At 36.5% G+C, this 26486-nt stretch overlaps 3 protein-coding genes across 8 annotated transcripts; 1 reads left to right on the top strand and 2 right to left on the bottom strand.

Moving 5' to 3' along the window:
• Positions 1 to 383: 383 nt before the first annotated feature.
• On the bottom strand, positions 384 to 2315 carry LOC143422144 (mitochondrial outer membrane protein SLC25A46). The gene is made up of 5 exons (XM_076892589.1): positions 2026 to 2315; positions 1520 to 1802; positions 1341 to 1397; positions 988 to 1264; positions 384 to 873 (listed from the first exon to the last, which is right to left on the bottom strand). The coding sequence occupies exons 1-5, from the start codon at positions 2192 to 2194 to the stop codon at positions 463 to 465; spliced, it is 1197 nt and encodes a 398-aa protein (XP_076748704.1). The 5' UTR covers positions 2195 to 2315; the 3' UTR covers positions 384 to 462.
• A 1125-nt stretch (positions 2316 to 3440) lies between these two features.
• On the top strand, positions 3441 to 6234 carry Asnrs (asparagine--tRNA ligase). Its single transcript, XM_076892572.1, has 9 exons — positions 3441 to 3664; positions 3786 to 4196; positions 4337 to 4494; positions 4563 to 4706; positions 4800 to 4948; positions 5024 to 5152; positions 5235 to 5484; positions 5560 to 5823; positions 5905 to 6234. The coding sequence occupies exons 1-9, from the start codon at positions 3631 to 3633 to the stop codon at positions 6034 to 6036; spliced, it is 1671 nt and encodes a 556-aa protein (XP_076748687.1). The 5' UTR covers positions 3441 to 3630; the 3' UTR covers positions 6037 to 6234.
• Positions 6235 to 6434: 200 nt separating this feature from the next.
• Positions 6435 to 26315, bottom strand: Rbcn-3a (rabconnectin-3 alpha). 6 transcript variants are annotated; one of them, XM_076892526.1, is made up of 41 exons: positions 26023 to 26315; positions 25319 to 25516; positions 25046 to 25199; positions 24837 to 24917; positions 24184 to 24396; positions 23947 to 24082; positions 23674 to 23871; positions 23375 to 23556; positions 23070 to 23282; positions 22832 to 22985; positions 22354 to 22718; positions 21981 to 22270; positions 21696 to 21905; positions 20884 to 21174; positions 20552 to 20698; positions 20178 to 20436; positions 19862 to 20103; positions 19560 to 19776; positions 19108 to 19470; positions 16695 to 18959; positions 16224 to 16538; positions 16028 to 16129; positions 15806 to 15940; positions 15439 to 15672; positions 15207 to 15344; positions 14820 to 15052; positions 14554 to 14735; positions 14110 to 14476; positions 13769 to 14008; positions 13243 to 13495; positions 12910 to 13114; positions 12560 to 12830; positions 12314 to 12487; positions 12110 to 12208; positions 10592 to 10678; positions 8797 to 8857; positions 8497 to 8705; positions 8159 to 8303; positions 7858 to 8075; positions 7680 to 7763; positions 6435 to 7630 (listed from the first exon to the last, which is right to left on the bottom strand). In XM_076892526.1, the coding sequence occupies exons 1-41, from the start codon at positions 26107 to 26109 to the stop codon at positions 7502 to 7504; spliced, it is 10146 nt and encodes a 3381-aa protein (XP_076748641.1). In that variant the 5' UTR covers positions 26110 to 26315; the 3' UTR covers positions 6435 to 7501. The 6 variants fall into 6 exon arrangements, with proteins under 6 accessions (XP_076748641.1, XP_076748642.1, XP_076748644.1 ...); XM_076892527.1 differs by having other exon boundaries at positions 21750 to 21905; XM_076892529.1 differs by having other exon boundaries at positions 6435 to 7618; positions 26023 to 26313.
• Between the last annotated feature and the right edge of the window lie 171 nt (positions 26316 to 26486).

Genomic DNA, 26486 nt, shown 5'->3' with positions numbered 1-26486 from the left:
GTTTTGAGTACTAATACACTTATCTGTCCATTAGTAGCGTGTTAAAACTAATAGTATATATCTAGTTTTTATAAAAGCGTAAGTATTTTAAATGAAATATGAAACGAATCATTCCAAAAAAATTCATAAAATAAATATATTTTCTTATGTACACGATTACAAAAACAATAACAAAACTCTAAAATTTTTTTATTCCTCGTTAAACATATGTATAAGTTTTACGGAGAGAAAAGAGAGAGAGATTATGTATGTACGAATAATTTCAAGATTTCGGATAAAGCAAAGCAGGATTGAAGATTCTAAAAACTGTTAAAAGTGTGTCGAAATATTGTTACAGTTTGGTAATAACAGTAGAAAAAAAATCAATAACTAATGCAACATAGTAACTTGATAACTATTGTATAATCTATATTATCGAGAGATACAGACGAAAGATATTGTTAAATCAACGGTGACGTTCTTTTATATTTCATTATAATACCAATTAGGTGGGTCTCGCGTTGTTTTTGGCTTAGACCTTAGTACTGCTCGTAATTCTGTCATTATCCATTTGATAACTTTCACTATTATAACATTTATGGTAAATTCCATAACAAGAGCACCGAAACCTTTGTATAAACCAAGGGGTCCCTCGGTAGAAATGATCGTACTATAACAATCAGTTGCTCCACTATATCCTGTTAGTAACGGTGTCACGCTACGTCCTGTATCTAAGTTGTCGATAATCGTTCTTGTACCTTGGAGATGAAGTCTGTGAATCACCGTTTCCCATGGATAAAATAATGCTTCCGCCATGAAAGTAGAAATTAATGACGACTGTAACTCTATGTCTTGCGTGATTGCCTCCGACAGCAAATCTCGACTATATGCACCCTTGATAAAATATATGAATAATATTTATCATACATAACGTAATAAATTAAATGATTTTCAATAAGGGAGCATCTCAACCAGAGATTAAAAATAATAGTCGTTTCCAAAACTCACTCTTATCTCTTGAGAATGTTTGTGTCTAATATGCATAATGCGAGTAGTAACTCCTTGAACAGCCAGAGTAAACAGATATTTGGATACTCCATAAGCAACGGTTGGTGGCAAAAGAGCATAAATTGGTATTAATCTGCCTTTGTTGCTCACTTCAACTAAACGGATTGCACCATCCCGGAAGACATCCAATATTCCAGGACTTTCAGATGCAATTTCAGATTGTACTGTTTCTACCAGCGATGCAGAGTAAAATGGTGCTACGAGACCTAGAGAAACGCTATTGTGCACAGAAAAGACATTTTTTTACTAATATTTCCTATCAATTTTTGTAGACGTATTCTACTAATTCTTACCACTTAAGGAGAAGATGTTGTCCAAATGCTTTTAATGAGCTGTTGCAAGATATTTCTCTGAAATTAATATATCCTTTATTACTATTGTTGCTATGTACCCAGCATTTTAAAAGTTTAAACAAGAATAACATTTGAAATTGAAAACTAAAAATTTGTCACGCGTATAAAGATCACCTTACTTTGGCCATGGTGTTATTTTGGAAAGAAAATCTTCAATAGCTAGCAACATCCCTTTCACAAGCAACACGGATCCAATCCCTTTCCATAATGTATTTATTCCCTGTGTTTGATGAAGGCGCACAACTACAGGTACTAAAGTAATCGGTATTATGTGATACTTGTTTAATCCAGGATTCACTTGACATTGCCTCCTTAGAACAATGAGAGGATGGACTAACAAGGTTTCTGCGATTAAGGTTGCTAATCCACAACCAGCAACCATATACTTTTTTACCGTCAGATCTGAAATGGGAAACACTTTGTATCTTTGATTCCTCGATAATCAACGATTAACCCCTTAACATATATGTCTAAATTAAAATCGGTGAGCAGTATTGACCAACGTAAGCAAATCTGAAATAACATGCGCTACCCTCCGCTCAATGTTATATCTGTAAAGGTATACACGTCAAAGGGTTAAAGTCCATTTCCACAGATTTTTTATGCGTGTTTAATTAAAACTGACCTCCCTCAGAAGGGGGGCTATCTTCAGCTAGAGGATGTACAACAGGAACGTCCAAAGGACGGATAACCTCTTGTCCCTGGTAAATATATGGAAAGTTACTTTCACTCTCCCGAGACTTGCTAGGTTTACCTCTGTATATCCTCTCGTAACTTTCCAAACCTGCCATCATTTAAGTGATTCAATTTTACAAATCGTAATTACGCATTCTGAACATTGAAAGTCTATTAGTGAATCAATTTCTTGGTTCTTTCAACTTCAAACCGATATATCCATCTCTCCATATTGCTTGAGAAATTAACATATACACATATTAAAAATATACGGTAATCTTTGCACCGCGCAAACTAGCGAGTCACAAGGGAGCAAACTCGAAAGAGTAAAAGATGGAGAATCTACCTCCTGGAATGTATATTTAGTCGAATCATTGACTACGTGTGCAGGTAGGATAAGTCTCCGAGCACTGGCTCCATTTAGTGATATTATCTCTCATTCGTCACACACATCAAAAGTTATGTTGTCGGGATGTATATTTCAATAGATTTATTCTAATTTATTGCATATTTTAATAGTTTTATTGTCATTTATTTGATATTTCCCGCCTCAGGGGTAAGAGGGAGAGAAAGATATATAAGAAAGGTATAAGAAAGAGCGAGACAGATGATGTCGGCTCTACTTTAGAACCCCTGGCGCCATCTCTGTGAAAAGTGCTCAAACTGGTCGCTCAGCATTATCGACAGCGAAGTGAACTACTGAAGCACTAGCGCCATCTCCTGGAAAAGTGCTGAAACAGCTCGGGCATTAGTTTCAGTCCTTTCCACAGAGATGGCGCTAGTAGTTCTTGAGTGGTTCACTTCGCTGTCGATAATGCTGAGCGACCAGTTTGAGCACTTTTCACAGAGATGGCGCCAGGGGTTCTAAAGTAGAGCCGACATCATCTGTCTCGCTCTTTCTTATACCTTTCTTATATATCTTTCTCTCCCTCTTACCCCTGAGGCGGGAAATACAAGATAAATGACAATAAAACTATTGAAATATACAATGAATTATAATAAAATTAATAATATGTACAATAAATTAGAATATATAAATTTTATGGTAATTTATTGCATATTTCAATAGTTTTGTTGTAATTTATTGTATTCCTGGTGATAGCCCTGTGGCGTTATGGGGACGCCACCGGGATACGCTGGTGGTTTTTGAAATTTTATGTGATTTGCTGTATTGTCTGGGTATCTATGAATCTAAACAAATTGCGTTTCCTTTTTCATAGAATATAGAAATAATAAAAAAACACGCACATTTTTATTAGTATACTTTTTTACAGATTCGTACTTTATCAGAGGTTGTGTTTAGAAATATATATATCACACCCATGTATCTATATCTATACATTAGTACACGTAGCATCCAGTAATACCTCCGCGTTGCAACCGGGGAGTTGTGATGTAAAGGTTGCATCATTTAAATTTAAACATCTGTAGTTAACTTGCTATATAAATTTGATAATCTTAATACATTAGAATAAAGTCGCCAAGTCCTGAAAGTTTGGTAATTTATTGTACGGTATAATATAACGATAAGAGGAAAGATAAGTTATTGAATAAGATGTACAAGAAGGAGTCCTGCGAATTGTCGCTGGGTAATATTTGTATAAATTTTTCTGGATCTTTTTGTAATTTATTAGTGACTGGATGTCCGACTAGTATTTGCAGGTTTTTTTCTTTTTTTTCTGGAATGAATAAAATAACTTTCTGTTTTAGATGCGATTTACACTTCTCAGAAAAATGGAAACGACGAGACAGGCGATGGTACCGAGTCCAACCCTTTTAAGACGATCTTACAAGCAATGCGTTTCGCGGAAACGGAACCATTTCCACCTATTTACCAAGATTCTCAGGAAGATGGGAAGAAGTACGAATTAGCGTCGAAATCTCAGTTAAAGAAGGTGCAAAAAATTTGGATGAGAGAACAGTATAAGAACGAAGACAAGCAGGCAAAGTTATTGTTGGACGAAGAAAAGAGATTGAAGAACTTAGAAGAAGCGAAAACGATTATAATCGAAGAAGATAGTAGCTTGCCGGCTGCTGTTCTTATCAAAATTAAAGAGACTGCTGATCATCGAGACGAACGTGTGAAACTGTTTGGATGGGTGCATAGACTTAGACGTCAAGGTTTGCTACTGTTTATGCTGCAGGATGGGCTATAGAATACCACAAACATTATTTATTGCATTACAATTATACCATCCATGTTACTGCACCTATATTTTTTGTTGCATTTGCTGATTAATTTAATGCGGTGTTTTTAATAGGTAAAGCACTTATGTTTATTACATTGAGAGATGGAACAGGTTTCCTACAGTGCGTTCTTACCGATAATTTGTGTCAAACGTATGACGCATTGACGTTATCTACTGAAGCTTCTATTCAAGTGTTTGGAACTCTTCAGATTGTACCAGAAGGAAAAAATGTATAGTAAACACTGAATATATTTTCAGTAAAATTTTAGAAATTTTCTCTAGTTTCTACTCCTTTCAGGCTCCAGGTGGACACGAATTACATGTCGATTATTGGAAATTAATAGGAGCAGCTCCTCCTGGTGGTGCAGATTCCATCTTAAATGAAGAAGCCCTTCCCGATGTACAACTAGACAATAGGCACATCATGATACGTGGTGAAAATGTACAATTATTAATACGAAGTTAACCCTTTATATAATATATATTGTAATCGGTATTTCTATAAGCTAACTGATTTATAATTTAATTGTTCCAGACATCGCGTGTACTACTAATGAGATCTGTACTGATGCAAGCATTTAGAGATCACTTCAAGGATAGAGGCTACTCTGAAGTAACACCCCCAACATTGGTACAGACACAAGTAGAAGGTGGTTCAACATTATTTAAGTTGGATTACTTTGGGTAAGCATACTCCAGTGTTTTATCTACCGAAACGATAGTAGGACGAACGTTGGATAATCCAGCTTTTCATTTCAGAGAAGAAGCGTATTTGACGCAAAGCTCGCAGCTTTATTTAGAGACTTGTCTTCCAGCGATGGGCGATGTATATTGCATAGCGCAATCTTATAGAGCGGAGCAATCTAGAACTCGGAGACATCTTGCAGAGTAAATACATTATACCATTTCTAATGCCATTGTTTTGTGGTATGAAACAAACTCTTATAGTATAAGAACTTTTAACTTTTAGATTTACGCATATAGAAGCGGAATTTCCGTTTATCACATTCGACGAATTGCTTGATCGATTAGAAGATTTAATATGTGATGTTGTCGATCGTGTTCTTAAATCGTCGTATGGTCATATTGTCAAAGAATTGAATCCCGATTTTCAAGTACCAAAAAAGCCATTCAAGAGGATGGATTACAGTGATGCAATTGAATATCTTCGAGCTAATAATATAACCAAAGATGATGGAACATTCTATGAATTTGGCGAAGTATGTTCAACTAGAATCATCGAGGAAGATTTTGTCAAGATATCGATGAAGTGAAAAAACTTCTTTAATTTGTAGGACATTCCAGAAATGCCAGAGAGGAAAATGACCGATATGATAAACGAACCGATAATGTTATGCAGATTTCCAGCGGAAATCAAGTCATTTTATATGCAACGATGTGACGAGGATAGGCGTCTTACGGAATCAGTGGATGTACTTTTACCGAGTGTCGGTGAGATAGTTGGGGGTTCAATGCGTATTTGGGATCACGATGAATTATTGGAAGGCTATTCCAATGCAAACATTGATTCAAAACCATATTATTGGTACACAGATCAGGTGAGCTATCGATCCTCTTATATTTCTATTGATTTTATTTTACACTAATTTTGATTAAATGTTCGTTTAATTTTTTTCTAGCGAAAGTACGGAACTTGTCCTCATGGTGGATATGGATTAGGTTTCGAAAGGTTCCTCTGTTGGCTTTTAAACAGGTATCACATACGTGAAGCGTGCCTTTATCCACGTTTCTTGGAACGTTGTCGACCATAAATTTTGCAAATCACGTATCGAGGTACATTTGCATTATCAATAGGTAGTTAATGCCAATTCTTGAAAACCTTTCTTCTGTGATTTTTAGTCGCATTTAACCGCTTGTTAACACTCACAAGAATTGTTATAATATAAAAAGTGTAAAATTTCGAGAATGAAATGTACCACGAATAAATAAAGCATTTAAACTTTTCAATGCATGGTTTTTGTGTATTGAATGTATTTATGTGGAGCAGCGTTAAATTGTAATAGGCTTCTCTAGTATCAATGGTATTTATCAAGGTAGAAAGATTATTGAAGAACTATTACGGAAAGAACAAACATGATAAATTCCTCTTTTAAACGGAATAGACAAATGAAATTGTTAAATGCATTAAAAAGACAGACACGACATAATATGTTGTTTTAGATGAAATTGTATTTCACAAATACTTTCATTTTGGTAATGTGTAACATATATACACACAAAAAATAGTCGCAAATACGTTTATAACATGCTTTTCCCGTACTTCTTTCATTCTCGTACCTGCTCCTCCTTTCAAACTTCAATTTGTGCCATCGTATATGTCATAAGATACGACGGATAACAGTTATTCTCGTTTACATTTTGTTTATATTTTTTTTTGTGTCAATTTACATGCTCTTATCGAATACCATATAATTTAGTATTTATGGTAAGCATTTTTTTTACACGAGAAAAACTTTTAAAAATTTATTTCACCACAACGCAAATAAATACGAATACGATTGCAGCCTTGTGGTGAAAAGTTAATTACACAGTACTAAGATTGAGAATGTAAAAACAAGGTAATACACGTACGTTTATATAATACTCATTATTAACAATTCAACTATTTTTGGCTCTTTTTTTCTAACTACATGGTTCTATAGTAGAGTAACACGTACATTTTGTAAAGAAACAATAATTATCATGAAAAATATCTGGAAAATCAACAAAACCTACGCTCGGGAATCATTTGAATGCACGTGCAAATGCGTACGACAAAATTTAAATAGTGAAACAACGTAACGCAAACACAAAAATGCTGTAATTTAATTACTACAATAAATGATCGCAAAAAAAAAACGCGAGATTTTAACGACAAATAAATTTTAATCTCAACAGAAATACTCTCAATGGTCTCTTCCTTTCTCTAATACTTCAAAATAATAAATCGATCATTCTGTCTCTTTTCCTCTCGTGTAGATTCTATTATTTTGCTGCACTCAGTCGTTTCTTAAAGACAAAATGAGAGCAAAAGTGCTTAACAAATTCAACGTCAAATTTGATGTTCCTTATTCGACCTTGCATAAGAAACAGCAAGGAATAGTATAACGCGTTCACATATTCAGTTATTATGTTTAGCAGTAATTTATTGATCGTTTTATAGGCGAACGAGAGCTTATCGTCAACGAATTTCGTAAATAGAACGTTATCGTACTACTCCTTATAAGCCTGCATAGTCTAGTATAAAGTGTGCACGGCACAATCTCGTTCTGGTAGCTGACGAACTTTCATAGATCCATCCGCGCCGCACGAGAATAAACGGCCGGCAGAATCGACATGTAATTGTGTTACACCCTGAAATACATTCTTGACATTATTGTTTACCTAAAATGTAAATCGACTCGAGTTAACTTACTTGTCCAATGTTTTTAAAGAAACTAGATCGTGGATGCTCTCCCGGGAAAGAATACAGCAAAGAATGAGCGCTCAATCCCCATATCTGATGAAAATAATTAACAAATTATTGAAAGTAAAACCATTTAACAAATATCCATAAGTTTATGCACAGTTTTTAATATTTTAAGGTACGATACCTTGATATCACCATCCCCTGCTCCACTGACAAAGAATTCTTCATGAGGATCGAGAGCTAAGCACTTGATAGCCGACTCGTGAGCTTGAAACCGATTTCGCTGTTGTCGTTGTCGCACGTCAAATATGTTAATGTCCCCTTTCTTTCCACCGCTGATCAACAGTTGATGCTGAGGTGCAAGAATTACAGCGCTAGCTCCTTGCTCGTGACATGTAAAGCCTAACATAGAACATAGAAAGAAACAAATTTGTTGCAACAATCAATCGTTCTAATCCATGCAACATGGGGAACACGAAACGCACCTTGAATAAGTGATTTATTTTGTGGAAGCAAAGTATCCCAAAGCGCTACGTTACGTCCTTCAGAACCATGACCAGCAGTTGCGATTAAACTGCAGGCACCAAGGAAGACAAAGTCGGCCGTTACCTTGCTATGGCACTGATAATTCTAACGAAGTAAACAGAAAGTATTACGTATACATATTATACGAGAGAAAACTATTAAATATTCTTTCAATGTTCGCAATGCAATGTAATTAGAAATTGAGTTTTCACGAAGGAGAAATTCGGAATACCCACTTATCGTTAAGGATTCTTGCAAACATTTCAAGAATACGTATTTGAAGAAGAAAAATTCTTACGAAAAATGGTCGTGCTGTTCCTTCTCTGCAAGCTACTTGGAACAAGCTGAGATGCCCATCAGAATCGGCAACACCAAACTTATTTCCATGCTGTGAGAAACGTACGCGGGTCACTTTGGCGAAGGTACCGGACGGTCTAGGCGTCGCCACAGCGGTTTGATGCCCCCATTCCCAAAGCGATACCGATCCATCTTGAGAACCGGTCAGGTCTGTCAACAAATTTAATTCTTTAAATATTTTCTTAACAATATATCATCGCCATCGTCAACCATAAGAAATACTTAACAAATGTATACTTACATAATGGTAAAAGCGGATGCGAGGAGATTCTTCTTATACCATCGATTTTATGCTTCAGAATCTGTCGGAAGAAAACGTTACGTGTTATTATACAGTCGAAGCTACGTTATTATAGATAAACGATTATTTATGAACGGTACGTACATGTATTAAATTTCTTCGGACAAAGAAATCAACGTAACTCTATATAAACTTCAGCGCACACGTATCGGAATATAACGAAAGAAGAAAACAGAGAAAAAGGAAGGGGACGCTCGATATATGTGTATGTGTATCTGTATGTTTAAAAACCTAGTAGTTGGAATATGTGCATGCTACGCAGTTCTTTTAATGTATACTTCTGCTTGTTTCCTGTTGCTGACGAAAGAAATTAGAATCTAAGCCGAACGATCGCTCTTTGAATGTATACATCGATGGGTCGTTGAAACGAAATGGATTGATACACATGTACACGTTAATCTAAATTTTGGCTTAACGGAAACGTATCATTCTTTATCATATGTACTTCTTCTTTTCGTTTCATTCGATTCAAGTGACGTATCTGTCAAGAAAAGCGTTCGTTTAATTCGATCTAACGAGGCGCATATGTTTAACATATTTTTTCTGGATCTACTAGGTTTCAAATACTCAAGCCTTAAGAGAACGCATAGTCGCATAGTAGATCGAATCCAGATAATTTGGAAATTGCAATGCCAAGCGAAAGCTAGCAGACCCAGTTGTTGGGACTCGAACAAAAATGCACAACGTCTTTCTTTTTTACCAAGGTGTACAAATATTCTAGAGGTAAGCTTAAATGCTAAATGCTACAGACAACATTCAACACAACAGCGAACAAAAGTTAGAACGTTTGATGTGGTAAGTATTCGTTCACGCGAGAAGCATACATCAGGCATGCAATGTTGCTAGAGAAAAGCTTGGGAATTGAAAGCTTTTATCGAACGATTCTTCTTCTTTACAATACTTAGATTCGCAATATTGTTTTACTGACGATACTTTGTTTAATGTGTACTAAGATTGATACATATTAATCTTTGATAGAACGTTTCGTTGACTTTTTTCATTGAATATAAAATAAAAGAATTATGTGCTGAGAATGATGATGACGATGACGATGATGGTGATGGTGACGATGATGATGGTGATGGCGACGACGACGATGATGAAGATGATAATGACATCAGTAATAGCAATGACGAGGATGAAGACGGTGACGATGATGAGTACAGAAATAATAAAGATGATGGCGATGGTAACGGTAAAGTCATCGATAAAAAGATAACAGCAATAATTATAATAATTCATAAATCTGGAGATACGTTTGCAAAGTATACGAAAATAGCGGGTCACTCTTCATTTTCATATACACTAAATGAATAATCTTAAACTAAGTAATCGCGTGATATTCAAATTAAATGTCTCCAATTAAGGGAAGGAAAGGGATCACAGCTTTCGTTTTCTGATTCAATGTTGCTTGTTGTGTTGCTTTAACAAAAAGTGACGAAGCAGAATAGTCGATCAGACCTACAAACCGCTAATTTATTTAGCATATACTAAATTATGTTAAATCCAATACTAAACACTGCTTTACAACGCTTAAGGTATTACAAAGTAGAGCGTTAACTGTATATAAAGTGGAAACAGAGGATGAAATGGAACAAAAATGTGAGAAATGTATGTGAATACACAAACGGGAAGAAACAAAAAAAATGTACTGGGATACAAAGTTGGCGCTAAGGATAGGTGGTATACCGGGATTGTCATACAGGCTAGGGGGTCTGTTAGAAGTTAGTCTCACCGGTTGCAACAAGTGTTTGCTCCTATCGGCAACAAATTGACAGAAACGCAGGTCGTGGGAGCCAGGAAAAGCGGGCATCCCCTTCATCTGAGCGAGCGAACGAGCCACCAGGTCAGTGACGTCAGTCAGACGCAAACCAAGTTAGACGTTAGGCAAGCATTGAACAAGGAACATTGTTTCTGTCACCAGATGTGCTACTTTGACGCGACCCAGTGCGTCGGCTACTCGATATCGACACATTCACGGCCATCGAGACTTTAACTTCAGCGAGTTATTGCTATCTCTCTCTCTCTCTCTCTCTCTCTCTCTCTCCCTCTCTCTCTCTCTCTCTCTCTCTCTCTTTCTCTCTCTCCTTCTCTTTCACACTCCATTTTTCTCAGAGAATTTAGATTAATTCCTGTTTTCCCAATTTGATACATGTCACGTCTGCTCATTACTTCTGCGTTTAATTTGTTAACAGTCTTGAAATCTGATTTCTCTTTTCACAATGAAAAAGATCTCTCGCAAGAAATAAGCCTCGAGGTAGCCGTGCGCCAATAGTGTATCTTAAGAAAGGTGATCTATAGTGCAAACTTGTTTACATGTCATGCAACGGTCAATTTTCTCGATTTCTTTTGGAATAGGGAGTTATCTATTACACGTACGATTAAACGATTTAAATCTGTTCAGAGCGCGAATGCCATTCAATCTGAGTTTTTCATGGACTATTAATAACTTTAATCATTTTAACAATATCGAATATTATAATTTTCTTTGTATTCTGTTAAATAATATTATTATATTCAACCACAAGAACAGTTACTTAATGTTCGTGGCTTTGGGTCTGTTCGATAAATAATTTACTCGATGCATGTTATGGGTAGAACACTTTTGCCACTTTTCACAACGTACATCAAATTTCTTTTTTGCGAACATAAGGAAAACAAAGATTAAAAAAATATATTAGGCTTATTCTTTCTTTCTTTCGATTCTGAGGATAATATGCTTTACCATAAGTTTTCAATATTGAGAACATGCAATCTGTTACATTTCGGCTTTTCATTGAGATAAAGAATTGCATACAAAGTTTATAGGCTAGGCTAGAAATTCGAATTTTCCATTCAATGATTACGAAGCTCTCTCCAAAGAGAATCCTAAGTAAATAAAATATAAACAAATAACGAAGTAATTGTACGTTCAACTTCATTAATTTGAGCGTTATGTTACTCTTCGCACAATTTTTTCCTTTTAACCCAAATATTCCTGAAGTATATAAATGTTACGAAACTTCTCTTCCTTTCTTTTATTTCTAAGAATGCACGAATATATATGTATATATTGTACGGAATTAATTATATTACATACGGAAACAGAAATGTCGGATAGTAAATCAGAAACATCTGGGTTAGGTCTGAGTAGGAAACACAATACACGTAAAGGTATATATGTTTTAGAAGACAAATATACGACTCTGTACAGTGCTCGATATTTAGATATGCGAGTTATGTTCGCTAATTATGATCTCAACAGGATACTTACAACACTAGCTCCTCTTCCACTTTGACTAGCAATGCCTGACTGGGGTTGGGGGCTGTTCGTCTGTGGACTTTGAGCAAGTAATGGTCGATCTGCTGCTGTCTACAAAAAAAGAGAAGTGTGAGAAATATGGTAACGATGGAAGCAAGATGCAGAAGTAGTAAAGAAAAAGGTGCACGAATTATGAATCGTTTGAGGCAGATTCACCTGAATGACTAAGAAACTAGTTGGTGGCACTGGTTCCGGTTCTGGCTGTTTGCTCAAATTAATGATATCGAATTCACATTCATCTTCTAACCAGGACGGAAGTTCTAGTAACAGCGATATATTCATTTCTTGTACCTCCCGTGGAGTTGCCAAAGCCATTAAGCCTGGATTCACCTGAATCATCGATTACGTGTCAATATGTTTTTATTTAGCCGAAGAGTAAGAGGACAAATCAATCGATCAAACCTGATTGAGACAGAAGGCACTGATGCTATCTTGTTCTTTGTGAATAATTCGAACTGGTTCAGGTAAACTGGTGGTTCCACTGTCGCTACCTTTGTCATCTGCGTTTGTTCCACGATTCATATTATCGATTGCTGCTTGGTTGTTCTCTAAAATTGACGACAAAGATCTACGTTTGCCGAATACAGCGCGGATAAAAATATCCTGTACCGTCTCTTGTCGAACTAAATAACACCACAGCCGATTCGCAGGTGCCGCCGATGCTAAGCGTGTACTAAACGTGGAATTGATAAGTTATAAGTTTCCAGATCTGAATTGAAATTAAATTACTTTTTATTGATTTGCAATCTTACTTGAACGGTGTATTGCTCTTTTCAAGTAGCGAACGATATTTGTGAATCGCTGGTTTGCCCGGTGTAGGTGTTGGGTCTGGAGCACAACCAGGAATGTAATTGATATGTGGTGGCCCTCTGCTGTCTAACTCTTCGCGTAACGCTTCCTGCCACTGTGCTACGATAGCTAACATCCCATGAATCAGAGGACTATTCACAGGCAATTCTATACGTGGAAAAGAAGATCAACATGTACTATATTCATGATAAGAAATGTGAATTGACCGTCTTTTACATTATTGGACTATAATATACTTTTTATTCTCGATTCTATAACATGTCAAAACGGGATACCTTGCATCTCTATGCCAGCAACATTTAGGAAATCCTGGAGCTGCAGTTGCAATATCTTGACTATGGCTAAGCGCATAACACCCCAACTGTATGAATTCGGATTCGAGTGTTCCGTATTGTCCTTTGGTTTATTCTTTGGTTTCGAATTGGTATCGAATACATCTTCTTCGTCCTCAGAGGAGTCTAAATCCGACACTGCAGAATCGGACGAATCGTAATCGATTTCGTTCGCGTATTCACTATCTATCTGTGGCTATCGTGTGCGAAAAGAAAAAATATAACATAAGTAAAATTAACAACAACATGTGTAAAAGCATATCGTTCATTCGCTGTAACAACGATGTAACTAGAAAATTATGTTTCACTTGATGACTACAATTAAATTTTTAACAAATATAATATCGATGTTAAATTTCGCGTGGTGCCATTGTATAACAAATAAGCGATGTATATGTACGTAGTAGATGCACCTTACACATTTTGCGTATTACGTGCATTTTATATTTCTCACGGATAATTAACTCACCTTCATTAAAAAGTACGATATCATGCTCATTTGAGGCGAAACGAATTGTTCTCTATACGTGGGTTTGTCTTCTTTCATATTTGGCTGTTGACCCGTAAATTGGCCCAACAATTTCATATTCAATTTTACACGTTGTTTCGTCAACGAAGTCATAGTGTTCCATACCGTTCCTGCGGTACTTTGCGCTTCGTTTGAACCCGCATCATTACCCCTCTCTATTATTCCTGGTGCTCCACTCGTCTAAGCAAATGAAACGTATATTATGTAAAATACAGGGTGTTTAAATTGGGCGAACCAGTGGAATGATCACCTCGATCATCTAACTTGAAATAATTTGATACCTGGCTACTCGTGCTTGCGACGCGTAACAATTTTTTCACTCCGCCTCCAAACAGGCAGGACCAGGTGCTGTTATCGAAGTGTTGGCCTACGAGCCTGTAAAGAATATGACTATCGCAACTCCATAACGCGTAAACAAACAAGCTCATATAAGTAGCCACGAAAGCTTCGCAAAGGAGAACATTTAATTTCGGCGTGTCCTCGTCTTTCTCACGAGCTAGCAATGCGCGCAGGTTGGTTACACCTGGCCATTTAGAGGGGGAAGTGGTTATGCATACACCATCATCCGTAGAATATCTTCGATGATGTCTATTCGAGGCTACTAAGTGACCACCAGAGAATGTCTCAATTTCTGCAACCGCTGGGAAGCTAAACGAAGAAATGATTTTACGGTCAAATACGAGAATGTAACAATCGAAATGAATTTCAGAATTTATGGAACGTACCTGTCTGGTTGTTGGTGTTTCATAACAAAAGTATCAGAATCGCAAAGTGACTGATAAATACAAGCGCTCAAAGCAACTGCCAAATCTCTCATTATGAATACTTCACAATAATGCGTGTTTCTCGTGGGCATTGGTGGGCTACGTAATTCCACCAACGTCTGCAACATGTCGTGGGCTAAGGACTGAAAACGACGGTTTCATATTACTTTTTACATTTCGTAAATGATTAGTTTTATTAATATAATCTACTGTGAAATTATACAAACTTGCAAATGCCTAACAGGATCTGCCACAACAGTTTTGTTGCACGCCACACTAGCACTTAAAAGAGGAAGTGTCGTTGGGAATGGAAGAGGACTGAGTAACTGTTGCTGAGTCTTTTCTTGTTGTAATTCTTGCAATAGAAGGACAAGTTCCATTCTTACGGATGCTAAGCCTCCACCAGATGCTCCATGTAAAGAACAGTAGGATAACAATGTTCGCAGCAGTGTTTCGTTCGCTATAAACATAAATTTAGTATTATAATTTTTGTAACGCATAGTCACAAACTTAACTCACTGTAATTAATATTAAAAAACTAAAACTAAAAGGATAATAATAATAAAACATAAATGATAAAAAAAAGATCACTCCGTTGATAGTAACCAGATTACCTTTTAACCATTTTTTTCTTCGGGCAGCTCGTTGTACTTTGGCTTCGAAATCTAATTTCTCCGCCACCAATATTTCATGCAAAGTTGGTTGTTCACCAGGTTTACATGGTTGTGTGTCATCTACCATACCACCTTCGTCTGAAAAAGCGCAATCACTTTCTCATTCTAAAGTAATTCAGGCTGAACCGGATATTGTGAGGTTCAAAATAAACTGGCAAGTTTTCACGCTTACATTCCGAAACATTGTTTACATCTCCGTCCGAACTAACGCTATAACTGCAAAGCTGTCTAAGAGCATCTACTTCTCGCTCGAGCCACACGTATAGCTGATATCGTAATTGACCTCCATCCACTTCAAAACCCGTTGCTAACGTTGACAGTTCTTCCATTAGGATTTTTAAACAGGCCACGAATTTCAGTTGTTGCGCCATAATATCTAATTGTCCTGACGGTTTAGTATCTTTCTCTGAAAATCGTAAACATTGTATACGAATAGTAACTATTGGTGTTTTATAAAATTTATTTGAACGAGATGGCAATCAAAAGATTTTGAAAACAACTAAATTTGACATAATTTTCTAATGAAGTTTAATTTATACCATTGCTGTCTTCTTTTTTATCTAGTTTCATGCTTAACGGTGGGCTATCGTCGTTTTCAGCGGGTTCATCATCCCAGTTTAGCACCAATTCGTCTTCAGTTTGACGCATCACAGGTGCAGACCAGTCAACTATGTCTAACGCAGTAAAGATGGATTGCAAATAGAAACTCTTTGTCTTTTATATCTATTTTAGTAAATTCCAAGTAATTTTCGAAACTCTACCTTTGGCTTCGTCCGTTTTCTTTGAAGTGTCATCCCAGTTAATGATTCCGGTATCTATTTGGAAGTCTTGGGTTCTTGATTTATTTGGACTACTCAACACACCTGATAACGATAAACAATAGCAGATTTTAACAAAATACAGCAAGAAAAGGATAGATGGAATGCTAAAAAACTGCTAATCACTGTAATTACATACTAGGTGAATCTTCGCAGTTAGTCTCCATCACTTTATTAGGTAACTTGGAAAGAACCTCAAGGGCAAGGGCTGGACATCCTGCTTTAAAATGTGCATGCGCAGTTGTGAAGTACAGCTGTCTCTCCAATGGAGTGATACTATCTTCTAATGTTAATTGTTTGTCAGGTTGCGATTTTGTCTCTGTACCGTAACTGAATCCGGATATAACTACCGAATGACCTTTTTTCTTATCCTGAGCAGTAGAGGCAATGTATTGTCTAATGAGCAACGGGTGTGTTCGAAGGTAGACATAAAAGTTGAATACGTTTGGATTTGCTGAAATATATCAAGGGAGAGCAACAATAAATAATGTTTTTTAATTGTAAGAAATAAATATTGACTTAGTTGAGAATCTTAGTCCAAATAAATTATGAACCTATGCAATAAATATTCTATTTGTTGTATGGTAAGTTCGTAATGATTGAATATTACCTGTCGTCCCTTCCGGTTTATCAGACTCGTCGTTATATTGCGGATGTAAGGTACCAACATTTGTTAGAAGCAGTGTGTTGAGTGATCCTGCGTAATCTTTAAGAATCCAAAGGGCCATACTACGTAAAAATGGATCTGGATGTACCTTGTTCATATCTTGATTTAATCCTTCTTTATCACAGCCTAAAATCTCTTCATACAGCAATCTTCTTAAATTCGGCGAGGTAGTATCGTCTTCGTAAAGTCTGGCAATCACCATTGCCAATTGTATATCGTTCAATTTATTTAAACATACGTCAATAGCATCTCTCAGTCCGCCCGCTAACAGAAAGAACGCTGCAGCATGCTCGAATCTCTGTTTGCCAAGCAGAGCGAACGCGTTCTTCAAGGCTGCTTTCCTCCAACGATCTTCAACAAAATTATTCGAAAAGAAAGCCGTCATTCTTTCGTCCCGCTTATTTCTAAACAAGCCCCATACGAGATTCTTTTTCTTCATCGCTAAATAATACAGGGCAGCGTCAAGAGGATCTTGTTTCTCTTGAAAAGCAGCTTTTGCAATTTTGTCTACGCATTTCTTCAATATAGTGTTGCTTCTAAGCCACCAAGCTATTCCGAGTTCTTTTAAGATGCTCCATTTTGGTTGTCCTTTTGCATATGAAGGTATCAAACCTAACAGTTCTTCTTCAGACTCAGAGTGAAATGCCCAGACTAGGTTGTTCGACGAAACACCTTGCTTTTGGAATTGCGCTCTCTGTGCCAATGGAAGACAACGGATCAAGTAATTGTAATGCTTCATGGCTAACAAAAATCGGAGTCCACAATCGTCCAACGAGTCTGTCGAGATAGTCTCTCCATCCGGAATGCCAGTCAAATTTTCCTTAGCTATCGCGTTTTTGGCAGCGTCGATCGCGAATCTTTCCGCGAAATCTACATTGCAAGTGGAAACTGTGTCAGCCAGAGCGAGCAGATGCATTTGATCGAGGCTCGATAAGCCTGGTAAGTGGGTATGCGTTAGTAACCGCGACAACAATCGACCTTGCCTTGGGCCAAAGTGTGATATCCCCTGTCTTTCCGGCACCGACGAACGTCTATCCTTCTGCCTCGAGCAATCGTAATCTTCATCCAGCATGTCATCCAGTGACTCACCTTCGTCCAAATTACTGTCGAACAATTCATTATAGTCTTGTTTGTCCTCAGTTTTGTGTTGGTGTGGCACGTTCGTTTCTTTATCCGCGATCAACAAGGTCCAAAGCGGTAACGGAGATATAGATGTTATCTCAGCGTAATCCAACGTTAGTTCTTCTGGTATTTGTGTGGTCGAACCTCTTGGTTCTAGAGGAGATGTCGTGCCTACGTAGCTAACCGACATCGTTCTAGAACGTGACCATGCACCACCGCGTTGCTTCATCAAACTTTCGTCGTCGGCCCTTAACGAACAAGAACTACTTATACATCGGACAAGATGCGATAATATAGCTTTCACCCATCGAATTTTGCCGGAATTCAGCAATTCCATGAGCTGCTTTGGGTGATATTGAGGTAGAACGGGACAAGCGATACGTGAAGCTTCGAACAAACCATAATCTGGCATGTAGTCAAAATTCAAATTCTCATTTTGCATTCCTCTTTTCTTCTTCGCGTCCAGCATAGTTAAATTGATACTGCTGACTCGAGACAGATGAGGCATAGACGATACGTTTGCCAGTCGTCTTTGAGACGTTTCGTGCGCCAACGTTCGCAGATCCTCGTCTCGTAAGTTTCGACTGGCTTGAAACTCATCTGATTCTTGATGTTGCAAGTTCGAATGGAAGCAATCTTTCTTCGGATTTGGTTTCCATTGCGAATAAACATGCATCTCTGAATCCATGCCTACAACCAAAATGCCATCCCTTACCCAGGATATTTGCATTGGTAGCGGAGGTAGACCATCCGCCGTAGTTAACTCGATCTTTCGTAGTTTCATCCACCGTATCTCATCGACGAATTGTGGCTGTGCTAATGACGAAGCCTTCCGTAATATGGGTCGATTGTTGCTCTGCGATTCTTTCATTGCTTTCATATTCGCTTGCGCGAGATCTGAACAAACTGGGGTGAATAGCATAATTTTCGATCCAACGGCGACGGTCAAAATGTGGGAACCATCTTCTTTTGATACCCAGTCTAATTGAACCAAATGTTTCTGTGTCAAGGGACAAGTGTTGCCGTTCTCTATAATCGACTTTCGCAACGACTGAAGTGTGCTGAACGATGGAACAGCGAGTAAACCTGCCGCAACCAAACATAACGTAGTTAGATTTCCAATCATCAAAACCTCGTTATGCGGAACTTACAAGTATAACTGTAACTTTTTTTCAAGTGGACTTGTAAGAAAATATTTTTTCTATTTTTTAAGAAGCTCTTAATAACATCTTACCTGCATTTGCTTTCGTACTCTCTCCATTTTCTCCGTTTCTTGGTAATCTCACATCTTCGTGACTAAGCGTTTGTAAGACCTGAGTAAGTCTTTGTTTCTTTTGCAAAAATTTACTATCATAAAGGTAACTCAGATCTAAATGTTGATCCACAGGAATTCTTGGCAAGTGTATATTCTTCAGATGTATAGTATCCTCTAAGATCCATTCACTGCCACCAGTGCTTTCGCATTCGTATATAGCAACACATAGATTGACATATCGAGAGTCAGGATCACTTTTTGTAGGACGTGTAAATGATTTTCCATACTTGTAAGCGCATGCAATGCGTCCACTATATGCAGCGCTTATGTTCAACGGTTGACCTAAAATATGTTAATTATTATTATTATATGTACAAGTATATACTTACAACATATCGTAGAAAACGATAATTCTACTAATGCGCACTCACCTGTAATGTCGATTGTTGATTCTTGGTCCTTTCTTATCATTTCCCATTCGCACCATTCATAGTGTAATTTGTCGTCTACTTGACTTTTCGTTACCTTGCATTTCCAGAAACGTATTGTACTGTCACTGCATGCGGTTACCACTATATATGGTGCAAAACAAGCAGGATATATGGAAGAGCTGCTCAAATGTCCAGCAGCTGGAGCTGCGTGTATTACCTGTAGACGTTCGCGATAAAAATGTGTTTTCTGCATTATTTAAATTAAAAAATTAAAGAAGTACAATAATAAATATTACGCGAACCTCAACTCCGTCTGGCAACGGTAATTCTTGAGTGCACACTTTTGTAGTTGTGATAAGAACATGACTGTTTTGTGGTCGTCTTTGGAAAAACATGTCTGTATCACCTTGACTCTCGCGGCGAGACTGACTTGTTCTACGAGACCTTCTACCTTCTGCATGATTATAACGTCCTGGCGTTCCCTCTTCGTCTTCGTCTTGCACCAAATGAGAATCCGGAACGTACATCATAGATTCTGACAATCCTGAAGAAAAAATATACGAAATAAATGTTCAAAAGATATATAAACAAGTCATTAATGTGCATTAATCAACGTACCAGTAGTCTCAGGTTGAGATGCTATTACCAGACGCCACATATGCACTGTTGTACCTTGTTGCGTTCTCTCTAGAACAACTATATAGAATGGTTCTTCGAAGATTGCGGATTGTTGCAAATCTACCATGGCATCCAAAGTAGACTCCATTAGGCCTAAATTATTTACCGATGTATCTACACCAACTTGTTTTTCATCATTTCTATCTCCAGTAATTAGTTGTTCTTGGAATACATGGAGAAATTGCGTGTTTTGCCAGTCCTAAATTTACGACAAATATTATATATTTTTGATCCATTAAGGATAAGTTGATAAACACTAATTAAACATTTAAATCACTTTAATTTTGTATAGTTTATTGTTTTATAGCACTTACGTGGGTAGCATCGGCAATAGCATCTAGCTGTATAACACAACCTGGTCGAGCTGTAGACTGTTGAGATACTATCTTTATCCTATCGTGAATCGATTGCCTGATACCATCGTCTGATGACATGTCTGTCGAGAGGCTTGCCATAGAATCCTAAAACACGTGAGAAGTAACAAATTGACTACTCCTAAATTAAATTTATTTTCCACACATGACTCTGATTTTGATCAATCTGTATGTAGGATATTTTTGTTCCTACGATACGAGTTTATGTCACAACATTCACAGTATATTCAAACATACATTAAGTTCCAGTGTTAAGTTTATTAAATGCTTACCATCATTCTGCTTCGTCGTTCACTAATTGATACCTCTGCTAACAGCGTTCTAGCATCGATGACAGCTTGATATACCCTTAAACATTCCCCGTCGCTGGCGACGAAACACGCGCTTGGTGAGTTTGATAAATTACCTAATGTAGTACTCGGTAAGAGTGTTGGAATCCAAGCTACGTTACAGAATGCTGAAATCTCAGGAGAATTGATACGCGCTAATTCGGAAACTCCACCACTCTTGGATAGAGGCCCGACTGTATCTACGCGCCAAAGTATCAATTCGCTGCAGAATCCCTAGAATTATAAATAAGATTAACAATTGGTTGCTAGTAGTTGAAATTTTAACAACCTCTACGATAAATCGATATATCTACAGGGTGTTGTTTCTAACTGAAAACGGTAGAATATCTTACAAGGAACTGGAGGTATGAAAAAATATTTTTAAAAAAATTGTTTGGCATGGCGGACAACATTATGAGATATAAATAATGTTTCTGAAGATAAAATGGTAATGAAAATTTTAGAAAAAGTTAATTGTTTTAAAAGGAACTCTATAATTTTGTAATATCACAGCGTTTTCGCTTTAACAGAATACTGTCACATTATAAACAGAGAAGAATCCCATTTAAAAAAATTAGCTTATTTCAATTAAAATCTTTCATGTTCCACTATCTACAGAAAAATTGTTTATATTACATAATATCAGCCGCCATATGAAACAACATTGATAGAAATATATTTTTATTACCTTCAGATTCTTATGAAATATTACATCGTTCTTAGTCAAAAAGGACATCCTGTATATTTGTACTTACAGTAGGCGAGATATCTTTTGGGGTTGTTTTATTAGAGTCTGACTTATTACTGACGTTTTCATTTGAATCAATGTTCTGACATTGAGTTCCGGATTCTGGTATATTGTGATGCGATGTTGTTACCAATAGGGGCAATACCGGATGGCAAGTAATATCGTTTACTCGAAATCGATGTCCCGAAGCTCTCGATGCGTGTCCAATGCTTAATACCTGTTGTTAAAAAATAATTATTACAACTAAATAAAGTAAGATGACATACAACAATAAAATATCATTGATCCCTACTTGTGAAAATTTTGTTTTATCGGCAAACGTTAATTGCCACAGATTTAAAGTTCCGTTCGAATGTTTCGAGACCATAGATACAATTGGGCTTGGGTGGGCTAACAAATCAACAGTTTCTTGATTCGATTTTCCATTTTCCAAATGACCATCCTTATCTTTAGCGGTATTCTGATTTGGATCGGATGAACTTTCAAGATTTTTCAACAGTTCTTGACCCGTTCTTGATGTTAACGTCGACTGTTCTTCGTCCTGTTCAATTAAACTCGGTAACGGTGTCGCAACATCAGCAGCTGCAATGATAAAAACACGTTTTCAAGAAAAGTGATTATTAATTGAATTACAGTCTCCAAGTTTACTAAATGTCGATGTTTACCATCACTCGATACTTTAGTGGACGACTTTGCTACTTCTCGTATATTCAATAAAGGACCGCCAGTATTGTGAGAATACATTGATACACTGTGACTCATGGTGGAAGCATCGCCAAGAGGGAACGCATTCGGTATTCTAGTAGAGAATGATATTTGTGCTTGTCGAAACGATCCTGGATGATACTCATCCAACCATTCGATATGCCATATTAAAAAACTCCCATCTATCGGATGGATTGAAAAAAGTAAATCTGGATTATGATGCCAATCGCGTAATAATGTCTCTATTTTGGTATCCAACGAATCCGGGACGTGATTTATTGAAGACGTTACATCTGTGGCGATAGAGTTAATGGACGTGGTATTACTGTAAGAAAAAAAACAAATTAAAAAATATTGTTTTGCCGTGAATTGATTAAGAAAATACTTTTAGAGCACGATAAGAGGGAATTAATATAGTTTATGTAATTAAAACTGTACCTAAGACTTTGATGAGAATGTGCGCTATGTGGTAAACTATGGTGCGATGAAACTGTATGAGTAGTGTGGTGCTCGTCGCTACTATGTTCTTCTTGGCTCATCGATCGAACTGTGCTTGCCGGTTTTTGTATAGGTTGTAATCTTATTCCCTTTTCTACAATCGTATGTAAAGAGTTGTATATTGTTTATCAGTCAACCACATTACTAAATAGGTATTAAGTAAGCGTAAAAAACATACTAGATAAACCTTCTTCTTCGGAATCATGATCAGCATGATCTATATCCTGCTGATGCAATCCCTCTTCCTTTTCTACGACTTTACGAGTAAGTTCTTGCAAAATACTTTCCGCTTGCATTGTAAAGTGCATTTCTTTGTTATTTAACCAGTGTAGAATAAAATTTGGTTCTCTTTCAGGATCTCCGGTGATTAAGCTCGGGACCAACGGTATATCTATGGTATAAAACCTATCATTGCCACAGCCAAAAACTTGGTATATTATATTCTACTGTACCGTATAATACGATTAAACGTAATAATCATACCAGTTTCAGCATTGATACTAGCTGCCAAATGAAAATGCATTCCTGGATAATGACCTGTTCCTTGATAATTATTGTGAAAATCATGTACTGAATACGTTGAAGGTAAAGTGGGTAAAGTTGGTGCTGTAGTATGGCCAGCTTGATGTTGCTGTTTTGCGTGTCGGCGAATATGAAAACAAGTTCTACAAACAATACATATCCTATTTTCGTAAATAAAACATAAACATGTATATAATGATGTATATAATATGTATATGACATATGTACGAAGGTACAAAAAGTTTCAATGTTTCACGTACTTCATATGTTTGAGTCGCTGCATAAATCGATGTTTGTGCATATTGTGATGCCTATGTTTTCCATGATGGTCATGCCTATCGGAACCTTCAAACTGGCTCATGTTAGCTAGACCTTCGACCTCGGGTGGTATCGTTTCTGCCCATACACGACAAATGTTATCCCTACAAGATGTTACTAACATATTGGAACCGGATCGCCTAAACAAAAAAAAAGAAAAAGAAAACTTTAGACGTGACGATGCAAATAACAATATATTATATTCTTTTACATACTTTGGCATATATTTGCTAGTCTTTCGCCAAGATAAATGTGTCACTGCACGAGGATGAGCAACATAAACAAAACTATAACTGTCACTACCCATAAATTGTGTGACATTTGTATGATCCATATTTCTTGTCGAAAATACTGAAGAATTTTAAATACAGATTTGTTAGGATTTTTCATTGAATTGTTCATCTATGAAACTAGAATGACTTCTTTCTGTTATACACAGATAAGATTCTTACATTGTTTATTCTCAAACCATATTTTGACTAATCTATCATTGTATCCTGTTGTTGCAAATAATGTACCATCTGGACTGAAACTCATGAGATGTACTGGTGTAGCTGTACGACATTTCCAGACACAATTCCATGCCCCTGGTTCATTTCCGCTACTTGAATCACAAGGAGCTGGACTTTCAGCATCTCCACCAATTGAAAAAGTAACTGTACTAGCTGAAATAGAATTAATTACACTTAGTTGTATACATATTCATTGGTTTAATCCCAATAATTGCAGTTGGCTATAATTAAATATAAGGCAAGATTCCTTTCTACTTCAAATGCCACTAGAATAGCTTCAAGAGTGTTCTTCTGTTTTTTCAAATAAAATATACTATGCAAGAGGGTGTATTATTTAATAATGGATTAAAGCATCAAGGTGTAAAAGCATCGAGCACGAGCAACAGTGCTTGGAATATACTATGCATAGAATTGCCAAGATCAATTCATTTTAATTGCTTTGTGTGAAAGAAAAAATCATAAGTTTTTAGTATTCTTAGGATATATCTGTAGTATTCATATACACTACACACGCAATATTTATACTATGAAGTAAGCATATCAAAATCAACTTCAAACATTGCTATTGCTTTTTTCAAAGCAACTAAACTCACAGTCTGGAAGAACATTTGAAGTATTTTCCTCACGCCCAGTTACAATACCTTCCTGAGTTCGTACAACATTCATCTTCAACACTGTACACAATTTTTATTATTGTGATAAAACACAACAATAATGTAATGTGTGCTTAAGTAGATGGAATTAAATAAAATACTAAATATCATTACATATAGATAAAAAGTTAACTAAGAAAAATGCTTACATTGTTCTTCCTGGAACGGGGTTATATTCTGATGCCATAATTGTAAAAGTTCGCCACCAGTTAATAGTCTTGTTCCTTCCAAATTCCATGATAGGGAACTAATATTTGATTCGGTTGTCAGACTACCAGTTTGAACCCATCGATATTCTAGTTGCTATGTATCATTTAAAAAAATAAATTTTGCACACTTAAATTCCATGCAAATGCATAAATATATTTAGTTTGGCAATAATTATACTGGAAATAAGTAATGACAAATAAAAAAGTACGTACATGCGAACAAGTGCTATGAATAAGTGGAGTAGGCTCGAAAATGCAAACTTGATTTTCATAAGCTGCAGCTATTTTCCCAGTATCAGTACTGCAGTCCAAGCAACTAATTCTTATGTAGTTATGTACAGCTCCGGGAATTATTTGAACTCGTTCAAAGTTACTCGCAAGAATTACAATATTGCAACCTGCCGCGTAGGCCTGTAACAGATCAGTTTTTACAAATACGCATGAGATTGTACTACCAATCTTTTTTCTAGGTAAAACATACATGTATGTTCTCTAGACAATAAATAATTATTTGCTACCTGCATATCATTTTTGCAAAATATTATAATGTTTACGTATATATTCCGTGATATTCGTAAAATGTATCGATTTGTATACCAAACGCGTCGTTAGTTTCGAGAATACGGTAATAAAAGTCTTAAAATGTTTGATTTTACACAGAAATAAGAAAAATCAATAAATGTATACGGATAATTAATAAGCTGATAATAATTGACTGGAACAGCAGTGTAGAAAACATGTCAAACTAATTTTATGCTGTCTAATGTTTGAATACGTTTCGTACTATCCTCTGAACGCAAAATACTTTTGGTAACTTGAAATATACGACACAGTAACCAGTTAAGTTAACGTGAAATATGATTTTGCAATGCAATAAACTGTAAAGGAAGTGAATCAACAAGATGAATATCACTTACAGTAAAAGAAATCCCTTCGACGGAGCCTACAGCGTAGCAGCGATCACCCGCATTACAAGCTCCACTTAATATTTGATGACAATTCATTTTCTCTGTTGAATATTAGAACATCCTTCACAAAGATGCCTTTTTGATCGTATACGTTGGTCCTCTTAACTGTGGCCAACCGTTTTCGATGATTTTTTCTTAGTTATAACGTCGAAACGTTATCTGTAAGTGACATCACACGGCAGCACCTTGCTCGATTGGCAGCCATCTTTAAATGGATTTTCACGTCGCGCCACATTGCCATTTTTCATCTCGACTTACATGTATAGGGTGTCTCAGTGTTATTTCGACCCAATATTATCAGCAGGCTCTACAGAGTTAAAAAGAAAATGTCTTATAATTATAGTTCGTCTTCTGAAGATTTATTGAAAAATCATAACAAAAGCGCAATGTACAAAAGGTATTGCGTTTATAAT

Source organism: Xylocopa sonorina, chromosome 3 (assembly GCF_050948175.1).
Source record: "Xylocopa sonorina isolate GNS202 chromosome 3, iyXylSono1_principal, whole genome shotgun sequence".
Lineage (NCBI taxonomy): Eukaryota > Metazoa > Arthropoda > Insecta > Hymenoptera > Apidae > Xylocopa > Xylocopa sonorina.
The sequence above is the reverse complement of the archived record's forward strand: the minus strand, read 5'-3'. Positions and strand labels throughout refer to the sequence as shown.